Genomic DNA, 21,424 nt, shown 5'->3' with positions numbered 1-21,424 from the left:
TATATAGATTATACTCGAAGAATAAAATTATGGAAATGCTTGCAGAAGTGTTTGGTTGTTATTTCAATTTTTCAATGTCTTTGTGGAAAATGAAACTTTTCAATTTTTCCAAGGAACTTCATTGAAGCTTTCAAATATTAATTTCAAGAAGTGAAACATGCCGGTTAATTATTGGAACAGATCTGCAAGTGTGCCCGTTCTAATAGTTTAAAATCAATTCTGGCAGTTGTATCACCAACAGCATATGCATGAATTGCTTCTGTGGAAAATCCTGCACTAACACCTATCGGATATAATCCAACGCCCTTCATGGTATTAGCCAGGGGAGTAGTTGTTTTCTGATAGGTGTCAGTCCATCAACAACCTACGGTTCAGGTGAGCTTTTGGTCAGTGTTATTATGATAGATATTCTCTTTGCGTTCTCAAAAGATGTTTCTGGACAAATTATTTATATCACAAAAATAAGGATCAAATATACCTTGAGTTTGGACCAATTGATATCCAAAGGAATTCCCTTCATTTGCCTTTTAATATCTTCAAAATCTTCAAATAGCCTATCGCAAGCTTCGAAGGCTTCCTTCTGATTTTGTTCATTCTTTCGCTGAGCTTGTTTCAAAGATTCTATTTCCAATTCGTAATTAGTCTTTGCCTGGTGTAAGAGAACTGAAAAATATAAACATTTTTTTGCTTTTATCTTTCTGAGGATTCTTACCTTGCACAAAATGTTCAATATAATAATTTGCAAATTGCATGCATGTAAAAAACAACAAATTTCTTCGATATGAATGGAACATAGAAAATTCTGAAGAGGTACAAACCGGTCAAACTTTGGATTTGTGAAGATGAACTACTGAGAAGTCGTTCCATATTTTCATTTTCGTTCTGCAATTTTGAAATTTCGTCTTCCAGTGTTTCTGTTCGGTGAATATAAGACTCCAATTTGTTCTGGAGCTTCTCGTTATGTGTCATCATCTGTTCCGACTGGCTGTCAAAATCTAGAAATTTATAAAATCAAGTAATCTGACTGAAATAACATCATATTCTGAAAACACTTTATTGTGTGATTTTCACTAGACATGTCTAGTCATGTCTAGTGGAAATCACACAATAAAGTGTTTTTAGAATACGTTAGTTATGGATTTTCATCAAGTATCGGCCGATTCCATCATATATGAAATAACATCCTTATCATTTAATTAAATATCACTGAAATTCCTACTGAATGAACTGTTTCATTGCACGTGATCTTGACTCATGATATTATTTGTAAGGAACTTAAATGAGTGATTCGCTTCTTGAGATCACGATCAGGTCATGATTAGGATGCGGTGCCCGTGCGAAAGTATCGATTCACATATGATTTGAATCGCTGGAGATTAAATCCATTTGGAAAAAAGTTTTCAGGAAGTTTATTCCACATAAACGTAGTTCTCCAGATGGAAGAGTTCTTGAACAGTGAAATTTGAGGTGTACTGAGTTGAACCTCAAATAGATGAGCAGCCACAGTCCGTCGCGTATTTCTGATATGTACCACTCTTGGGGAAATCAAATGTGCTAAGTCACTTGAACACTTCCTTTGAAAATATCTATAGAAGAGAGACAAATCTTCAACTTTTTTTCGATGTTCCAGGCTATCAAGGTTGCACTTGATGTCTCCAATCAGGCAAATGGCTTTTTTCTGGAAGATGTGTCTTTGTAGTCGATGTCCTGGAATCCAGATGGAATGACGAGACAAGTGTGCTGTCTTCAGCAAATCAATATATTGGATTCTTGTTTTTTTCCAATAAATCGTTGATATACAATAAGAAGAGTGTTAGAGACAATATGGATCCCTGGGGAACACCAGCGTTGATGGTGAAAGTATTCGAGATATATCCATCAACATTTGCAGGGAACGTTTTTTCAGGAAGCTGAAGAGCCACACACAAAAATGATCCCACAAGCCATAGCATCGAAGTTTGGTCACAAACCCTCATTCCATACATAGTCAAATGCCTTAGAAATATCAAGCGCAACAGCTCTTGATTCTCCATTTTTCTCTACTGCGTTATTCCAAATATAGGTGACAAACGATAGAAGGTCACCTGTTGACCTTTGTTTCCGAAAGCTATAGGTATTGATGATCGCTCAAGCCTTTCGAATAGTTGACCATCATTTACGACATTTTAAATGATTATTGATATCACTGATAGCAAAACGCTGGTCTATAGTTATTTGGAAGATTTTTCTTTCCCTTTTTGGGAATAGACTGAACGCGAGCAATATTCGAACAAGAAGAAAAAACCCCTTTTTTTAATACTGGTGCGAGTTCATTTGCGCACTTTTCGAGTACGATGACGGGCACTTCATCAGGGACATACGCTTTGTTGATATTCAGCTATTTCAAAATTCGCTTGACTAGACGCTGTCGAAAAGTAATTTCTGGCATTGTGGATTCTACTGTGAGTATAATGGGTGGTGATCCCAATAAATCGACTGTGGAGTGGGACGCAAATTGTTCAGCTAGTAAATTTGCTTTTTCTACGGCTGTTGTTGCAATTGAACCATCAGCTTGTGTCAGGTCAGATAAGACATATTGTTGTCCAATATGTCTTGGCACATTCATGTCGCTGCAATTGCGAAGGCTGCTTTTCGAAAGCTTGGAACACTGTTCCGAACCAGAAAACTGTACACACCTCAGCAACTTTTGATGCTTCATAAAGTCCAGATCAGACCTTCTTTGGAGTATTGTTCTTATGTGTCGAGCTCCGTCCCCAAACATAACCTGAAGCTGCTGGATTCCATTCAGAAAAGAGCCATCTGCCTGATTGGAGATGCGAACATCACTTGCATCCTTGGTAGTCTGGAACATCGAAAAAAGGTTGGAGATTTGTCTCTCTTTTATAGATACTTACACGAGAAGTGTTAGAGTGACTTGGCATATTTGATTCCACCAAGAGCGGTACATATCAGAAATACGCAACGGACTGTGGCTGCTCATCGTTTTGAGGTTCAACTCAGTTTACCTCGAACATCACTGTTTAAGAACTCTTTTCCTGTAGTGCTTGTGTTTTGTCTTTGAGAAAAAGATTGAACTGAAAAGTAGTTGTTTCGAAAGGTCTTTCTCTCAAAGATTATGTCTGAAAGTTACTCCTTCGCATGTTGTATTCATCTTTATAGGTAGTTTATTCAGAAAATAAATGCTTTTTTTCTTTATTTGGAAAATTACCATTTTTTTTGTATGAAGATGGAGAACTAGAAAGCGAAAACTTCTGTTAAAACCTGATGAAGAATGATGAAAAATACCATGATGAGGCCTCCTGCTCAAGAAACAATGGAAATGAGGACTTGGAAAAGAGTTATACTTTAGTATCTAAGCATAAAAAAAGACAAGCCCATAAACCGGGTAGTGGTCAAAGAGACGAAAACCTACAAGGAATAGAATGTGTCAGAAAAATTTGGTTATTTATTTCTAAAGTTCCAGATAAAATAGAAGCGGACAATATGAGAAAATACATCGAACAACATGCCCACACCACTAATGTGTATGTAAAAAAGCTAAACATTGAAAATCCCAGAACTGATAATCAAGCCTTCATGGTTGGACTTAACCCAAAGCTACATGATCAAGTCTATGACCTGAATTTCTGGCCAAAAAATATTTGCTTCAGCCGCTTTGATTTCAAGAAGGAACAACGTTTCCTGGATAACCACAGACAAGTTGAAAATTTTCAGAAACCAGCTTCGCCCTAAACTCTAAGAAAAGTTTGAACAGTTTAACGGAATCCAGTCTTCAGTTGATTCATGTGAATATTCAAAGTCTACTGAATGAAATAAATGTAATTGAAATGTACCGTGAAACGCATACCCCAACATTTGTCTGTGTATCTGAACATTGGATGTGTAAGGATAAACTCTTCAATTCAAAGATAGCAGGTTATGATCTAGTATCCAGTTTTTGTAGAACCCAAAGTGAACATGGTGGTACTGCTGTTTTTGTTAAATCAGAATTTTATAATGTAAATAAATGCAAACCCATCCCATATTTGTCTGACAACTCGCTTAAATTGCACTTTGAGTGTTTTGCCATAGAGGTAGAGAATTTTATAATGCAAATAAATGCAAACCCATCCCATATTTGTCTGACAACTCACTTGAATTGCACTTTGAGTGTTCTGCCATAGAGGTAAATAAAAAACTTTGTATAGTTACTTTATATCGTAGTTCATTAAACGACTTTAAAGTTGATGTATTTCTTGATCAGTTGAATATTATTTTAAAATTACATAACAAGTAAATATACAGAAATAATAATATGCGGAGATTTCAACATAGACTTCACAGGAGAAAGCCGCCCTGAAAAACAACTATTTGACTTACTACTTGAAATGTTTCATCTTATTTTACCGTATGCTGAACCAACGCGTACGGCAAAATATGGGAAAAAGATAACTTCTAGTGGACTGGATTATATAGTTACCAACATAGCGTACGTCTCCTGTGAGGTCTATGATATGGGGGTATCAGATCACTTTGCCCAAAGACTGGCATTTAATATAATGAATGAAATCAAAAATACAAAATACATTGTCACTCGGAAAATTAATGACATTTCAATATCAGAATTTAAATCACTATTAATCGCGGACGACTTCTCATATGAACAAAATGAGAGTGTTGATGTCATGTTCAATAACTTCTTTTCACATTTCCAATGGTGCTTCGATGTTGCAATACCCAAGCAAAAAATGAAACCATCAAAAAAAATCGAGTTCAGGAAAAATTCCATTTTCAAATGAACTCTATGCAAAGCTGGATGATCTAAAACAAATGAATTGGTTGCGGAAAAATACCAATGATCCTGTAATACATGAATACTATAAAAAAACCAAAAAAGAAATTGATAGAGAGATCTCCATTGCAAAAAGGGATTATCATACAAATATTATTCAAAATTCCAACAATAAAGTGAAAACACTATGGAACTTAGTGAACAACAAAACCAACCGCGTAAAACAAAAACAGAAAATCACCTTTAATTACAATTACAAAATCGTAATTGAAAATAAAGATATAGCAAATGTATTTGGAGTTCACTTTGCTAACTCTGTCAAAGAGAAAATAGATTCCCTTGATCTCCCTTGCGATATGTGTACCAAAGTTGAAGCGATGAGTCCAAACTCATCTGAACATGACATCAAGCATATAATTCTTAACTTGAAGAAGAAATTTTCTGCTGGCATTGATGAAATTCCTGCCACAATTCTAAAAGAATCAGTTGATATTATATCTAGCACTTTAACGTTAATAGTAAACAACTCTGTAATGAGTGGAACATTTCCAAATGCACTAAAAATCACAAAGTCGATTCCTATATTCATAAAAGGGGATACACAGTGTGTTGAAAATTATAGGATGATTTACCTCCTCAGCTGTTTTTCCAAAATAATGGAAACAGCAGTGTACATCCAAATAATCAACTATTTGAACAAATATAATATTATAACTTCATCTCAGCATGGATTTCGACCTAACCACTCAGTGGAGACAGCATCTGTTGATTTGACACAATATATATATATATATATATATATATATATATATATAATATATATATATATATATTATATATATATATATATATATATGAAATCTAGAAAGGTTAATGCAGTCAAGCTGCTGGAAAATAATTCCATGAAAATCAAAAAATAAATAGATAAGTACTCTTTGATCATTCCCATATTGATTTCAATTTAAGAGCCACCGGTATACAGCTGTTTCAGCCTATTGGGCATCGTCAGTACCGGGCAGGCGGTCCTCGATTGAAGACAAAATGAGAAAAAACCAAGAAAGTACTTGATAAAAATAGCTGCGTATACGCAAGCGAAACATAAGTGGAACCACCTATTGGTGTGACACCCAAGTCAACTTGCCAAGTTTTTATGTCAGTGTTGGTGGTTTGACCAATCAACCGACAACTGCGGTAGCAGAAATTTGGGAAGCTAACCTGAAATGCCATCGGAAAACGAATCCACATGTTTCTAGAAATGATATGAAATCTAGAAAGGTTAATGCAGTCAAGCTGCTGGAAAATAATTCCATGAAAATCAAAAAATAAATAGATAAGTACTCTTTGATCATTCCCATATTGATTTCAATTTAAGAGCCACCGGTATACAGCTGTTTCAGCCTATTGGGCATCGTCAGTACCGGGCAGGCGGTCCTCGATTGAAGACAAAATGAGAAAAAACCAAGAAAGTACTTGATAAAAATAGCTGCGTATACGCAAGCGAAACATAAGTGGAACCACCTATTGGTGTGACACCCAAGTCAACTTGCCAAGTTTTTATGTCAGTGTTGGTGGTTTGACCAATCAACCGACAACTGCGGTAGCAGAAATTTGGGAAGCTAACCTGAAATGCCATCGGAAAACGAATCCACATGTTTCTAGAAATGATATGAAATCTAGAAAGGTTAATGCAGTCAAGCTGCTGGAAAATAATTCCATGAAAATCAAAAAATAAATAGATAAGTACTCTTTGATCATTCCCATATTGATTTCAATTTAAGAGCCACCGGTATACAGCTGTTTCAGCCTATTGGGCATCGTCAGTACCGGGCAGGCGGTCCTCGATTGAAGACAAAATGAGAAAAAACCAAGAAAGTACTTGATAAAAATAGCTGCGTATACGCAAGCGAAACATAAGTGGAACCACCTATTGGTGTGACACCCAAGTCAACTTGCCAAGTTTTTATGTCAGTGTTGGTGGTTTGACCAATCAACCGACAACTGCGGTAGCAGAAATTTGGGAAGCTAACCTGAAATGCCATCGGAAAACGAATCCACATGTTTCTAGAAATGATATGAAATCTAGAAAGGTTAATGCAGTCAAGCTGCTGGAAAATAATTCCATGAAAATCAAAAAATAAATAGATAAGTACTCTTTGATCATTCCCATATTGATTTCAATTTAAGAGCCACCGGTATACAGCTGTTTCAGCCTATTGGGCATCGTCAGTACCGGGCAGGCGGTCCTCGATTGAAGACAAAATGAGAAAAAACCAAGAAAGTACTTGATAAAAATAGCTGCGTATACGCAAGCGAAACATAAGTGGAACCACCTATTGGTGTGACACCCAAGTCAACTTGCCAAGTTTTTATGTCAGTGTTGGTGGTTTGACCAATCAACCGACAACTGCGGTAGCAGAAATTTGGAAGCTAACCTGAAATGCCATCGGAAAACGAATCCACATGTTTCTAGAAATGATATGAAATCTAGAAAGGTTAATGCAGTCAAGCTGCTGGAAAATAATTCCATGAAAATCAAAAAATAAATAGATAAGTACTCTTTGATCATTCCCATATTGATTTCAATTTAAGAGCCACCGGTATACAGCTGTTTCAGCCTATTGGGCATCGTCAGTACCGGGCAGGCGGTCCTCGATTGAAGACAAAATGAGAAAAAACCAAGAAAGTACTTGATAAAAATAGCTGCGTATACGCAAGCGAAACATAAGTGGAACCACCTATTGGTGTGACACCCAAGTCAACTTGCCAAGTTTTTATGTCAGTGTTGGTGGTTTGACCAATCAACCGACAACTGCGGTAGCAGAAATTTGGGAAGCTAACCTGAAATGCCATCGGAAAACGAATCCACATGTTTCTAGAAATGATATGAAATCTAGAAAGGTTAATGCAGTCAAGCTGCTGGAAAATAATTCCATGAAAATCAAAAATAAATAGATAAGTACTCTTTGATCATTCCCATATTGATTTCAATTTAAGAGCCACCGGTATACAGCTGTTTCAGCCTATTGGGCATCGTCAGTACCGGGCAGGCGGTCCTCGATTGAAGACAAAATGAGAAAAAACCAAGAAAGTACTTGATAAAAATAGCTGCGTATACGCAAGCGAAACATAAGTGGAACCACCTATTGGTGTGACACCCAAGTCAACTTGCCAAGTTTTTATGTCAGTGTTGGTGGTTTGACCAATCAACCGACAACTGCGGTAGCAGAAATTTGGGAAGCTAACCTGAAATGCCATCGGAAAACGAATCCACATGTTTCTAGAAATGATATGAAATCTAGAAAGGTTAATGCAGTCAAGCTGCTGGAAAATAATTCCATGAAAATCAAAAAATAAATAGATAAGTACTCTTTGATCATTCCCATATTGATTTCAATTTAAGAGCCACCGGTATACAGCTGTTTCAGCCTATTGGGCATCGTCAGTACCGGGCAGGCGGTCCTCGATTGAAGACAAAATGAGAAAAAACCAAGAAAGTACTTGATAAAAATAGCTGCGTATACGCAAGCGAAACATAAGTGGAACCACCTATTGGTGTGACACCCAAGTCAACTTGCCAAGTTTTTATGTCAGTGTTGGTGGTTTGACCAATCAACCGACAACTGCGGTAGCAGAAATTTGGGAAGCTAACCTGAAATGCCATCGGGAAAACGAATCCACATGTTTCTAGAAATGATATGAAATCTAGAAAGGTTAATGCAGTCAAGCTGCTGGAAAATAATTCCATGAAAATCAAAAAATAAATAGATAAGTACTCTTATCTTACAGTTGTCGGTTGATTGGTCAAACCACCAACACTGACATAAAAAACTTGGCAAGTTGACTTGGGTGTCACACCAATAGGTGGTTCCACTTATGTTTCGCTTGCGTATACGCAGCTATTTTTATCAAGTACTTTCTTGGTTTTTTCTCATTTTGTCTTCAATCGAGGACCGCCTGCCCGGTACTGACGATGCCCAATAGGCTGAAACAGCTGTATACCGGTGGCTCTTAAATTGAAATCAATATGGGAATGATCAAAGAGTACTTATCTATTTATTTTTTGATTTTCATGGAATTATTTTCCAGCAGCTTGACTGCATTAACCTTTCTAGATTTCATATCATTTCTAGAAACATGTGGATTCGTTTTCCGATGGCATTTCAGGTTAGCTTCCCAAATTTCTGCTACCGCAGTTGTCGGTTGATTGGTCAAACCACCAACACTGACATAAAAACTTGGCAAGTTGACTTGGGTGTCACACCAATAGGTGGTTCCACTTATGTTTCGCTTGCGTATACGCAGCTATTTTTATCAAGTACTTTCTTGGTTTTTTCTCATTTTGTCTTCAATCGAGGACCGCCTGCCCGGTACTGACGATGCCCAATAGGCTGAAACAGCTGTATACCGGTGGCTCTTAAATTGAAATCAATATGGGAATGATCAAAGAGTACTTATCTATTTATTTTTTGATTTTCATGGAATTATTTTCCAGCAGCTTGACTGCATTAACCTTTCTAGATTTCATATCATTTCTAGAAACATGTGGATTCGTTTTCCGATGGCATTTCAGGTTAGCTTCCCAAATTTCTGCTACCGCAGTTGTCGGTTGATTGGTCAAACCACCAACACTGACATAAAAACTTGGCAAGTTGACTTGGGTGTCACACCAATAGGTGGTTCCACTTATGTTTCGCTTGCGTATACGCAGCTATTTTTATCAAGTACTTTCTTGGTTTTTTTCTCATTTTGTCTTCAATCGAGGACCGCCTGCCCGGTACTGACGATGCCCAATAGGCTGAAACAGCTGTATACCGGTGGCTCTTAAATTGAAATCAATATGGGAATGATCAAAGAGTACTTATCTATTTATTTTTTGATTTTCATGGAATTATTTTCCAGCAGCTTGACTGCATTAACCTTTCTAGATTTCATATCATTTCTAGAAACATGTGGATTCGTTTTCCGATGGCATTTCAGGTTAGCTTCCCAAATTTCTGCTACCGCAGTTGTCGGTTGATTGGTCAAACCACCAACACTGACATAAAAACTTGGCAAGTTGACTTGGGTGTCACACCAATAGGTGGTTCCACTTATGTTTCGCTTGCGTATACGCAGCTATTTTTATCAAGTACTTTCTTGGTTTTTTCTCATTTTGTCTTCAATCGAGGACCGCCTGCCCGGTACTGACGATGCCCAATAGGCTGAAACAGCTGTATACCGGTGGCTCTTAAATTGAAATCAATATGGGAATGATCAAAGAGTACTTATCTATTTATTTTTGATTTTCATGGAATTATTTTCCAGCAGCTTGACTGCATTAACCTTTCTAGATTTTATCATTTCTAGAAACATGTGGATTCGTTTTCCGATGGCATTTCAGGTTAGCTTCCCAAATTTCTGCTACCGCAGTTGTCGGTTGATTGGTCAAACCACCAACACTGACATAAAAACTTGGCAAGTTGACTTGGGTGTCACACCAATAGGTGGTTCCACTTATGTTTCGCTTGCGTATACGCAGCTATTTTTATCAAGTACTTTCTTGGTTTTTTCTCATTTTGTCTTCAATCGAGGACCGCCTGCCCGGTACTGACGATGCCCAATAGGCTGAAACAGCTGTATACCGGTGGCTCTTAAATTGAAATCAATATGGGAATGATCAAAGAGTACTTATCTATTTATTTTTTGATTTTCATGGAATTTTTCCAGCAGCTTGACTGCATTAACCTTTCTAGATTTCATATCATTTCTAGAAACATGTGGATTCGTTTTCCGATGGCATTTCAGGTTAGCTTCCCAAATTTCTGCTACCGCAGTTGTCGGTTGATTGGTCAAACCACCAACACTGACATAAAAACTTGGCAAGTTGACTTGGGTGTCACACCAATAGGTGGTTCCACTTATGTTTCGCTTGCGTATACGCAGCTATTTTTATCAAGTACTTTCTTGGTTTTTTCTCATTTTGTCTTCAATCGAGGACCGCCTGCCCGGTACTGACGATGCCCAATAGGCTGAAACAGCTGTATACCGGTGGCTCTTAAATTGAAATCAATATGGGAATGATCAAAGAGTACTTATCTATTTATTTTTTGATTTTCATGGAATTATTTTCCAGCAGCTTGACTGCATTAACCTTTCTAGATTTCATATCATTTCTAGAAACATGTGGATTCGTTTTCCGATGGCATTTCAGGTTAGCTTCCCAAATTTCTGCTACCGCAGTTGTCGGTTGATTGGTCAAACCACCAACACTGACATAAAAACTTGGCAAGTTGACTTGGGTGTCACACCAATAGGTGGTTCCACTTATGTTTCGCTTGCGTATACGCAGCTATTTTTATCAAGTACTTTCTTGGTTTTTTCTCATTTTGTCTTCAATCGAGGACCGCCTGCCCGGTACTGACGATGCCCAATAGGCTGAAACAGCTGTATACCGGTGGCTCTTAAATTGAAATCAATATGGGAATGATCAAAGAGTACTTATCTATTTATTTTTTGATTTTCATGGAATTATTTTCCAGCAGCTTGACTGCATTAACCTTTCTAGATTTCATATCATTTCTAGAAACATGTGGATTCGTTTTCCGATGGCATTTCAGGTTAGCTTCCCAAATTTCTGCTACCGCAGTTGTCGGTTGATTGGTCAAACCACCAACACTGACATAAAAACTTGGCAAGTTGACTTGGGTGTCACACCAATAGGTGGTTCCACTTATGTTTCGCTTGCGTATACGCAGCTATTTTTATCAAGTACTTTCTTGGTTTTTTCTCATTTTGTCTTCAATCGAGGACCGCCTGCCCGGTACTGACGATGCCCAATAGGCTGAAACAGCTGTATACCGGTGGCTCTTAAATTGAAATCAATATGGGAATGATCAAAGAGTACTTATCTATTTATTTTTTTATATATATATATATATATATATATATATATATATATATATATATATATATATATATATATATATATATGATATTATCAACGAAAACAAAGTTGTAAGAGGACTTTTCTTTGACCTGTCGCGTGCATTCGACACCATAAAGCACGAGTATTCACCAACCAAATTAGAGGCAATAGGTATACGAGGCCCAGTTCAGCAGTGGATCCTATCATATATATCTGGGAGGACGCTTAAGGTGCAGATTGAGGACGAGTTCTCTGATAACTTTGACATTACAATTGGCACTCCCCAAAGTGGTGTCTTAGGCCCCTTGCTATATTTGCTTTATGTGAATGATTTACCCACTCACATTGAGCATGGACAAACCTTTATCTATGCGGATGATACCACAGTTATTGTTGTGGCTGACACCGCTACTGAATTCCAAAAGAAAATTAAATTGGTTACAGAGGAATTTGCGCACTGGTGTGAGGTGAATCATCTAATTAACAATGGTGTTCATAGAGTTTACAAGTCCCCTCAGGCGAACACACAATCTTACAATAAATATAGATGATATTGAAATAAACACATCAGAGTCAGCACGATACTTAGGTATGACTACAAGTTTTCATTTAAAAACCAAATAGATTCTATTTGCAAAAAACTAAATAAACTATTTTATGCTTTTTATACACTCAAGTCAAATTTTCATAGACCTTACTTGATTAATTTATATTATGCACTGGTATATAGCACCATCAGCTGCAACATTATAGTATGGGGAAGGTCCACAGAAATATCCAGAGTCTTTGGAATACAAAAAAAGTTCATCAGAATGATATATGATTTAGACTACAGAGAATCGTGTAGAAACACCTTCACAAATAACAATATTTTAACATTCACATCTATTTATTTGTATAAATTACTGACGTATACCTTTTTAAATAAAGGAAAACTAAACAAAAAACAGTGAGTACCACAGATACTATACGAGAAAGAAAAATGACTTTCACTTACATCCCATACTCAGATCACATCACAAAAAATCACCTCTGTATGCAGGGGCATATTTATTCAACTCATTGCCTGAAAGCACGAAATCGAAAACAAAAATAAAAACTTTTAAACATACACTGAAAAAGTTCTTAATTCAAGGAGCATTTTATACTTTAGACGATTTTATTCAAAAGTGTGCGACAAGAATTTTCACCATATAAATAATTGAGTTATGTAATTAATAAATGGGTTTGGGTTGATTTGAAACTGATTTTCTTCATTTCAGAGCATGTGAAATCTTGTTTTTGAAAATGTTTTCTACTAATAATTCATTTTTTATTTTTTAGTTATTGCTTGACATATTCCTCAGTAGATTATTTTCATTCAATGAACCCCACTGACTTAGAGTTTTTTATTCTGAAACTTTGATTTTTTTTTGCTCAAACCCTTTTATTTGATAACAATATCATGAGAGTGCATGAAAGAACAAAGTTCACCAACTTTAAGAGCCCGCCATATTTTATTGAAAATGGCGTCTTTTCTGGGAAAAAAGGTTTTGGCTTTCTACTTCTCCATCTGGAAAAAGACTATTTCCCTATTCTTTTCAGCAAACCCTTTCATTTGATACCCATAATATGGGAATGCATAACCAAATTAGTTCGCCTTCTTGAGCATTCTGCTATATTGGATATATATATATATTTAATACCCGTATACCTAATGAAGATGCATGAAAAAGTAGTTTGACCATTCTTGTTTATTCGCCATACTGGATTTAGAGTGACGTCATTTTATTTTTTGTATTATTTTCAGCGATCCCCTTCATTCGATACTTGTGTCAAAGGTGTGGTCCGCCATTTTGCAGTCCGCCAGACTGGATGTAGAATGGCGTCTTTCAGCTCATCTTATCATCCAAATTGAACATATATGCAAAATTTCAGCTGAATCAGTTGAGGATGAGTGTTTCAAAATTCAGTTGCAAGATTTTACACGAACTGATATAGCCGTATATTCATACATACATAGTTTACATTCAGTTTGCAATAATATAAAAATTTTGAAATGAATGGTTCATAATATGAAGTACTAAAAACAAGTGAAATATCAACACACCATAATCAACATGTTTTCCACATTGAATCAAATATTGTCTTTTGACGCGCATTTCGCTGAATAAGTTAGTATCGTGAGGAGATGACTGAAACAAAATTTCGGAACAAAGTTGGACTTTCTAACACATGGGCTAAAAAGCCCCTGGCATAAGAAACAAAATGCGTTTTTTTTTTGTTCAGTATTGGCTTTATTTATCAATGGAATCTCCATCAAGAGCCACACAATACGTTCAGCGCTGTTCTAATATCTCAATACCACTTTTGTAAAACTATTCATCTTTTGTTTCGAAATAGGCCTCAGTTTCAGCAATAACTTCTTCATTCGAGCGGAATTTTTTACCGATGAGCATTTTTGTGCAGTCGCTGGGAGCCAAATCTGGTGAATACGGTGGATGTGGGAGCAATTCGAAGTAATTCATGTAATATTGCCATTGTTTTGATTGACTTGTGACACGGTGCGTTGTCTTGATGAAACAAATTTTTCTCTTCGCCATATGCGGTCGTTTATTTGCAATTTAGGCCTCTAAACGCTCCAGAAATGCTATATAATATTCACTGTTGATGGTATTTCCCTTCTCAAAATAGTCGATGAATATTACAACACGCACATCCCAAAATTCCAAGGCCATAACCTTTCCAGCGGATTGTTGTGCTTTCGTGCGCTTTGACGAGGTTCACTGGTTGCTTTCCACTCAGATGACGATCGTTTTGATTCCGTTTTTTATCCATTGTCACATTTTGACGCAAAAAATTTCAGTTTGTTATGTTTCAAAGACTGCTCAGAATCATAAAGACGTTCGTTGTTTTTGGTGACAGTGAGCTCGCGCGGCACCCACTTTGAACAGAGCTTTCTCATAGTCAAATGCTCATGCAATATGCAGCCAATACGTTCTTTGATATCTTTACATTGCTAGCTAACTCACGCAACTTCACTTGTCGATCATTCGAAACGATTCTGTGGATTTTTTTGTTTTCTGGTGTTACTGCCTCATTTGGAAGTCCACTGCGTTCTGAATCGTCGGTGTCTCTACGACCACGTTTGAAGTCAGCAAACCAATGTTTGATTGTTTTTTCTAGTGGAGCGTAGTCCTCATAACACTTTTCAAGTCCTTGCTCCGCTTAAATGGTATTTCTCTCATTAAGAAGCAGTGTGAAATTAAAACACGAAATTGTTTTAGATCCATTGCTTTGAAAGTTCTTCTGAAAGTTAGTACTAAATGAAAAAGCAGTGAATGCATCGAAACTAGTGCCATCTATGTACTAGGCCCGAGACTCTTTAGCCCGGATAGTATAACATATGGATGTATAACTACCTTTGGTAATGGGAGTTACTGAATGAGTGTTATTAAATTAATTCCTAAAATTATTGTATCAGTCAGTTATTGGATCAGTACAGCAACCGGTTGGTTAGTAGAGTGATTCAATCTAGTTATTCAATCGACCGGCAAGTAAACGCTGATCGAGCCTGACAGATGGACGATCGATTTTCACTGCATAGTGCGAATGGTTCAACTCGCCCTAGGTATCGCACATTGAAAGATGAGACCTTGGCAATCCTTATTTTGCACAAGTTTCGACTTCTAAGTATTGTCGTCCGTGAGGGGGTAACAGCTTGATTGCTGATGTATAGGGTGTAACTCAATTATTAATATCTTTGCTTCATTATATTGGACTCGCTTATAGTCTTATAGCAAATTACTTGTCATACCGGTCTCAAGTTGTAAGGATAGATAATGAGACATCACTACCAACTCCTGTAAATACAGGGGTCCCACAAGGATCTATCTGGGACCTCTACTTTTCACGGTCTATACGTCACAATTTCATACGTATCTTGCATATTGTAAAAGTCATTTTTACGCTGACGACACTCAATTATACAAGGAATTTTCTGAGAACGATGCGCAATATGCATGTGGAAAGATAAATGAGGACCTCCAAAGAATACAAGAAATTTCCAAAAAATATTGTCTTGGCATTAACCCTCTAAAATCTAAGGCAATGCTATTTGGGAAAAAAACGGTGCGAACTAGGATTTCAGGTAAAATTTCGCTGCAAATTGATGGAAACCCACTACTGTTCAGCGATTCGGAGAAAAGTCTTGGGGTAACTTTCGACACGGATATGAGATTTAATAAACACGTTTCTAAACTTATAAGAAATGCCTTTTGCAGTTTGAAATTAATTTATACCAATAGAAATATACTAACCAAAAGAGTTAAATCATCTTATGTGAGTCCCTAGTCATTTCAAAATTAAATTTCGCTGATTGTATTTACGGACCTGCTATTCTACGTTCTGGCAGTGGACGTATTCAAATAATTCAAAACTCGTGTGTGCGTCTAATGTGTGGGTTACGAAGACGGGAATATATATCAACTCATCTTTCTGAACTTGGATGGCTACCAATGGATAAACGCAGGATTTTACATTGCCGCAGCCTTTATCATAAAATCCTAGCACTGAAGAAACCTTCATATTTGTATAATAAGGTAAAATTCAGACTTGACCAGCACAATATCAATGTACGTAATAAAAATAACATATTACAATTCCGAAAACATAAAACCTCGTTGTTCAAATCATCATTTTTGTATAATATAGCTACCCTTTATAATGCTATCCCCAATGAAATAAACATATGTCAATTTATTCTTTTCGGAAACAACTGAAACAGATTCTACTTGATGGTTTAGACCTCCAATTTCTTGAATAATTATTACTGTGCTGATATCATCCATGTAACTTTGAACAATATTATCATTACTTTGTCGATATATATTTGCAAGTGCCACAAAAATTAAAATATTTCCAATAGGATAGTTAGAAAAATTTATTTATTTTTCATATTTTCATTTTCTTTCTTTTTCATTAGTTAGTTATCAGGGATTAATTTCCGTATAGTTTTTACCTAAAGTAGAAATCTGATAAGATGTGATCATTATAACCATCTGTTGGAAGTAATTTGCAGGTTGAGTGTGTAATAAATTAAAATAGATCCTATTTGTATGTGTGTGCCACCATGTATATTCACATTGTACCTACCACTTTTTATATATATGTTTTTGTTGAATGGTATGTTTACTTCCTCAAAATAAACAGTTGTTAAAATGGAATCGTAGAATTATTACATGGCGCTGCGAACAGGATAAAAAAATATAATAAATAGTGTGAATTTCAAACGTTGTGAAAAATAAGTTATGGCTGATTATCGAGGTATTGCGCCACTTGACATGAGCGGAAATGTTTCGGAGAAGTGGAATTTTTGGATAAAAAAGTTCAAAAATTATCTAAAGGCAGCAGAGTTAGATAGAAAAAAAGGAGGATCTGCAATGTGCTCAATTACTGCAGTACATTGGTGATGAAGGATTGCACATTTATAATACTTTTCAATTTTCGGATGGTGAAACAGATAAAATTGAACCTTTGATAAAAAAGTTTCAAGAGCATTTTCAACCGAAAAAAAATCTTACGTTTGAAAGATACAAATTCATCAATAGGAAGCAATCTGGGGAGAAACAGTACAACAATATGTAACGGAACTTAAGAGAATAGGGCAAAAAACTGTGAGTTGGGAGACATAGAAGAAAGTTTAACGTGTTCAGTCTTAATAAGTGGACTAATTTCGGTTGAGTTGAAACAACGATTATTAGAAGATGATGAATTGGAACTGAAAAAGGCAGTTCAAATATGTTTGTCGGTTGAGGAGTCCAAAAAACAAGAGAAAGAGATGGCAGGAGAGAAAGAACAGTGTGTAGTATACAAAAACATTCAAGAATTTTTCAAGGAACGCGAAAATTTAATACGTATCAGCACCAGACAAGGCAGCAATCAAGTGAATGTCCAAATCAACACCAGGTAGCGGGCTCGTCAGGTCAGTCATTCAGGCAGCAGAGATCTGAAGTACCAAGCCAGATGATAAAGGTCTCTGTTATAGGTGTGGCTCACAACACATGAGAGGTAAAAACTGTCCGGCTACTGGTAAACAATGCAGTTTCTGTGGTAAGTTTAATCATTTCCACAAAATGTGTCGCCAGCGGAATATTCATTTGGTTCATTCTGAGAACTGTAATATGGAGGAGGCTGATGACATAGGTGAAAACTTATCTCAAAATAGAGTATTTATTGGAATGGTAAATGACACATCTGAGATTCGGTGTCAACAATGGAAAGTAGAAATTTTTGTAAATGAAGTAGCCACTATTAGTTTTAAGCTAGATACTGGAGCGATGGTGAATGTTCTGAGTAAAAAAGATTTGATAAAAATCAATTTGCCGATTGAAAAAATAAAAAAAACTAATGTAAAATTAACTAACTATTCCAATGCTAGTATTCCTGTTGTAGGAGAGTGTGAATTGAATTGTTCTTTAAAAAATAAAGATTATGTATTAAAATTTATCATAGTAGATATTGATTCTTTCGCCATCTTAGGTTTGAATTCGTGTATACAAATGAATTTAATTAAAAAAATCGATTTTTTGAACAGTAATTGTAACTCTTTATTAGAAAAATATTCTCACCTTTTCGAAGGCATAGGTTGTCTGAAAAAATCCATATCACATAATACTTAATAATAAAAAAATCCGGTAATTCATTCTGTCAGAAAAGTTCCGTTTCCACTATTAACCGAATTTAAGAACTGTTTGTCAAACATGGAGAAAGAAAATATATCTGTAAAGTAGATTATCCTACAGAATGGGTGAATTCCATAGTTTTAGTGAAAAAACCTAACGGATCTCTTCGAATTTGTCTAGATCCTAGAGATTTGAATAAGAATATATTACGGGAATACTTTCCTTTGCCTACTTTTGAAGAAATTGTGTCCAAGTTAAATGGTGCGAAATATTTCAGTACTTTGGATGCAATGTCCGGGTTCTGGCAAATATCTTTAGATTTCAGAGAGTTCAGATCTGTGCACTTTTGCCACTCCTTTCGGAAGATACAAGTTTTTAAGGCTTCCATATGGGGTTAGTTGTGCACCAGAGGTTTTCCATAAAAAATTCAAGGAAATTTTTAATTTTACTGGAGTGGAAATTTACATAGATGATCTACTTGTGTGGGGAAGAAACAAAAAAGAACATGATGAAAATCTTGAGAGAGTATTGAAAATGGCAGAGTTGAATAATATCCGATTTAACAAGGAAAAATGTAAATTTTGCAGTAACGGAAATCAACTATTTAGGTCATAAAATAACTTCAAATGGATTTAGTCCAGATGATTCTAAGATCAGTGCCATTACAGAGATGCCTGCACCGAAAAATAAAGTCGAGTTGCAGCGTTTTCTAGGCATGATAACGTATGTAGGAAAATTTGTTGACAACCTCGCAGAAATGACATCAGCTTTACATATGTTACTAAAAAAAAATGTTGCTTGGTCTTGGGATCAAATTCATGAAAATTCGTTCAGAAAATTAAAAGAAATACTTGTTAAAAAACCCGTTTTAAGATTTTACAATCAGAATGAACAGATTGTTGTATCAGCTGATGCATCTCAAAATGGGGTAGGGGCAGCAGTGTTGTTGCAAAAAAATTTACCGTGCATATATGCTTCAAAAGCTCTATCAGAAACACAGAAAAGATATGCGCAGATTGAGAAAGAGCTTTATGCCCTATGTTTCGCATGTGAACGGTTCCATCAGTATATTTTGGAAAATCAATAATTTTGGAAACGATCACAAGCTCTTGTTCAAATTTTCAACAAACCATTATACGATTGTCCCCTAGGCTACAAAGAATGTTTATACGCCTACAAAGGTATGATATTTGTCTCGTACATAAACCTGGTAAACAACTTCACATTGCCGATACGTTGTCCGGTCATTTGTAGAAAATTCTGCACAAGTTGGAGACTTTGAAAAAGAAATAGAGGCACAAATTTGTATGCTCCGGTTGAATTTGAATGAACGCCACCGATCAAGAATAACGGAACTAAAGGAATCTACTGCAAATGATCCAGAATTAATTCAATTATTAAAATATGTTAGAGATGGCTGGCCAGAAAAAAGTCAGGATTGTAAACTTATTTTTTTTTTTAAATTTAAAGATGAAATAACTGAGGCAGATGGCCTTTTGTATAAAAATAGAAAACTGATTGTTCCTTTGAACATGCGCGAAGAAATGCTCTCTAGACTACATTACGAACACATGGGTATGAATAAAACTAAAAATAAAGCAAGAGCAATATTTTTCTGGCAGGCATGTCGAAAGATATTGAAAATCGCATAAAAAACTGTCAAACCTGCGCAAAATTTGGAACAAATAAGCCAAAGGACATCATGCTCTCCCACGAATTGCCAAATTTACCATGGGAGAAAGTGGGTTGTGATTTATTCTTTTTCAACAATGAGACATATTTATTAGTTGTTGATTATTTCTCAAAGTATATTGAATTGGCAAAATGCGTTGATAGCTCATCATCATTACAAATAATTACAGTTTGAAATCAATTTTCGCTAGGCATGGAATTCCAAAAATTTTGATTAGTGATGGAGGTCCGCAATTCACAAGTTTGCATTTCAAACAATTTTCAAATGAGTGGCAATTTAAACACATTAGATCTAGTCCTTTTTATCCTCAATCAAATGGTTTAGTAGAGAGACAAATTCAAACTCTGAAACGAATGCTGAGAAAAGCTCTTTATGATAATAAAGACTTGTACATGGTATTATTGCAATATAGAAATACACCCTTATCATCTCATATCGATTCCCCCGCTAAACTCCTGATGTCAAGACATCTTAGAGATACCCTACCAAGGGAAATTTCCGAGTTCACACCAAGTACAATTGATTATAAAAAAATTAAAAATGCTTTGGAAAAAGGACAAACAATTCAAAAACAATACTATAACAAAAACTCAAAAACAGATAGTCACAACTTTCGAAAGGGTGATAATGTTTTAGTAAAAAAACAATTATCTGATAAGGTTTGGAATAACGCCAAAATTGTATCAAAAAATGTTGAGAAACCTAGATCATACGATGTAGAAATGGCGGATGGTAATATTCTGAATAGAAATAAGAAGTTTATAAAAATTTTCAACAATGACTCAAATGAAAATGAAGAAATAGTAAGTCCACAACAAAATATCTATAGTTATGACAGAAATAGAAATATTTCAGATCAAACAAGGAAAACCGAAATTAGTGATTCAGATGATGATGTAATAATTGTTCCTAATTGTACTAAATCTGGTAGGGAAATTAGAGCTCCATGTAGACTGAACTATTCTTAAAAAAAAAAAAAAAAAAAAAAAAAATTAAGTTAGGGAAATGTAATAAATTAAAATAGATCCTATTTGTATGTGTGTGCCACCATGTATATTCACATTGTACCTACCACTTTTTATATATATGTTTTTGTTGAATGGTATGTTTACTTCCTCAAAATAAAACAGTTGTTAAAATGGAATCGTAGAATTATTACAGAGTGGAAGAGCGCTGCTTCTCAACTCCTGTTGAGAAAGCACGAACTCTGCCTTTTGTCAGAAATGTGAATGTTATATATATATATATATATATATTATATATATATATATATATATATATATATATATATCAAATCTAAACCTCTTTTTGATGTAATCAGATTCGAAATAATCATTTCAGTGGCGCTGCAGGGATGAAAATCTTTGTGTACCATCATTTTCAATTTCAATTTG

The 21,424-nt window shown here is 35.6% G+C and overlaps 1 protein-coding gene across 1 annotated transcript in view; it reads right to left on the bottom strand.

The window, feature by feature from the left end:
- The window catches only part of LOC111512747 (uncharacterized), a 125,191-nt gene that overhangs the window by 52,881 nt on the left and 50,886 nt on the right, over window positions 1–21,424 (bottom strand). The window contains exons 6-7 of the mRNA XM_074171853.1: window positions 819–995; window positions 479–663 (exon numbers count right to left, since the gene is read on the bottom strand). Of these exons, the coding sequence (XP_074027954.1) occupies window positions 479–663; window positions 819–995 (362 nt within the window). The remainder of the gene's footprint in view (window positions 1–478; window positions 664–818; window positions 996–21,424) is intronic.

Source organism: Leptinotarsa decemlineata, unplaced genomic scaffold (assembly GCF_025532065.1).
Source record: "Leptinotarsa decemlineata unplaced genomic scaffold, Ldec_3_MD MMD2_tig00000035_RagTag_RagTag, whole genome shotgun sequence".
Taxonomy (NCBI): domain Eukaryota; kingdom Metazoa; phylum Arthropoda; class Insecta; order Coleoptera; family Chrysomelidae; genus Leptinotarsa; species Leptinotarsa decemlineata.
The sequence above is the reverse complement of the archived record's forward strand: the minus strand, read 5'-3'. Positions and strand labels throughout refer to the sequence as shown.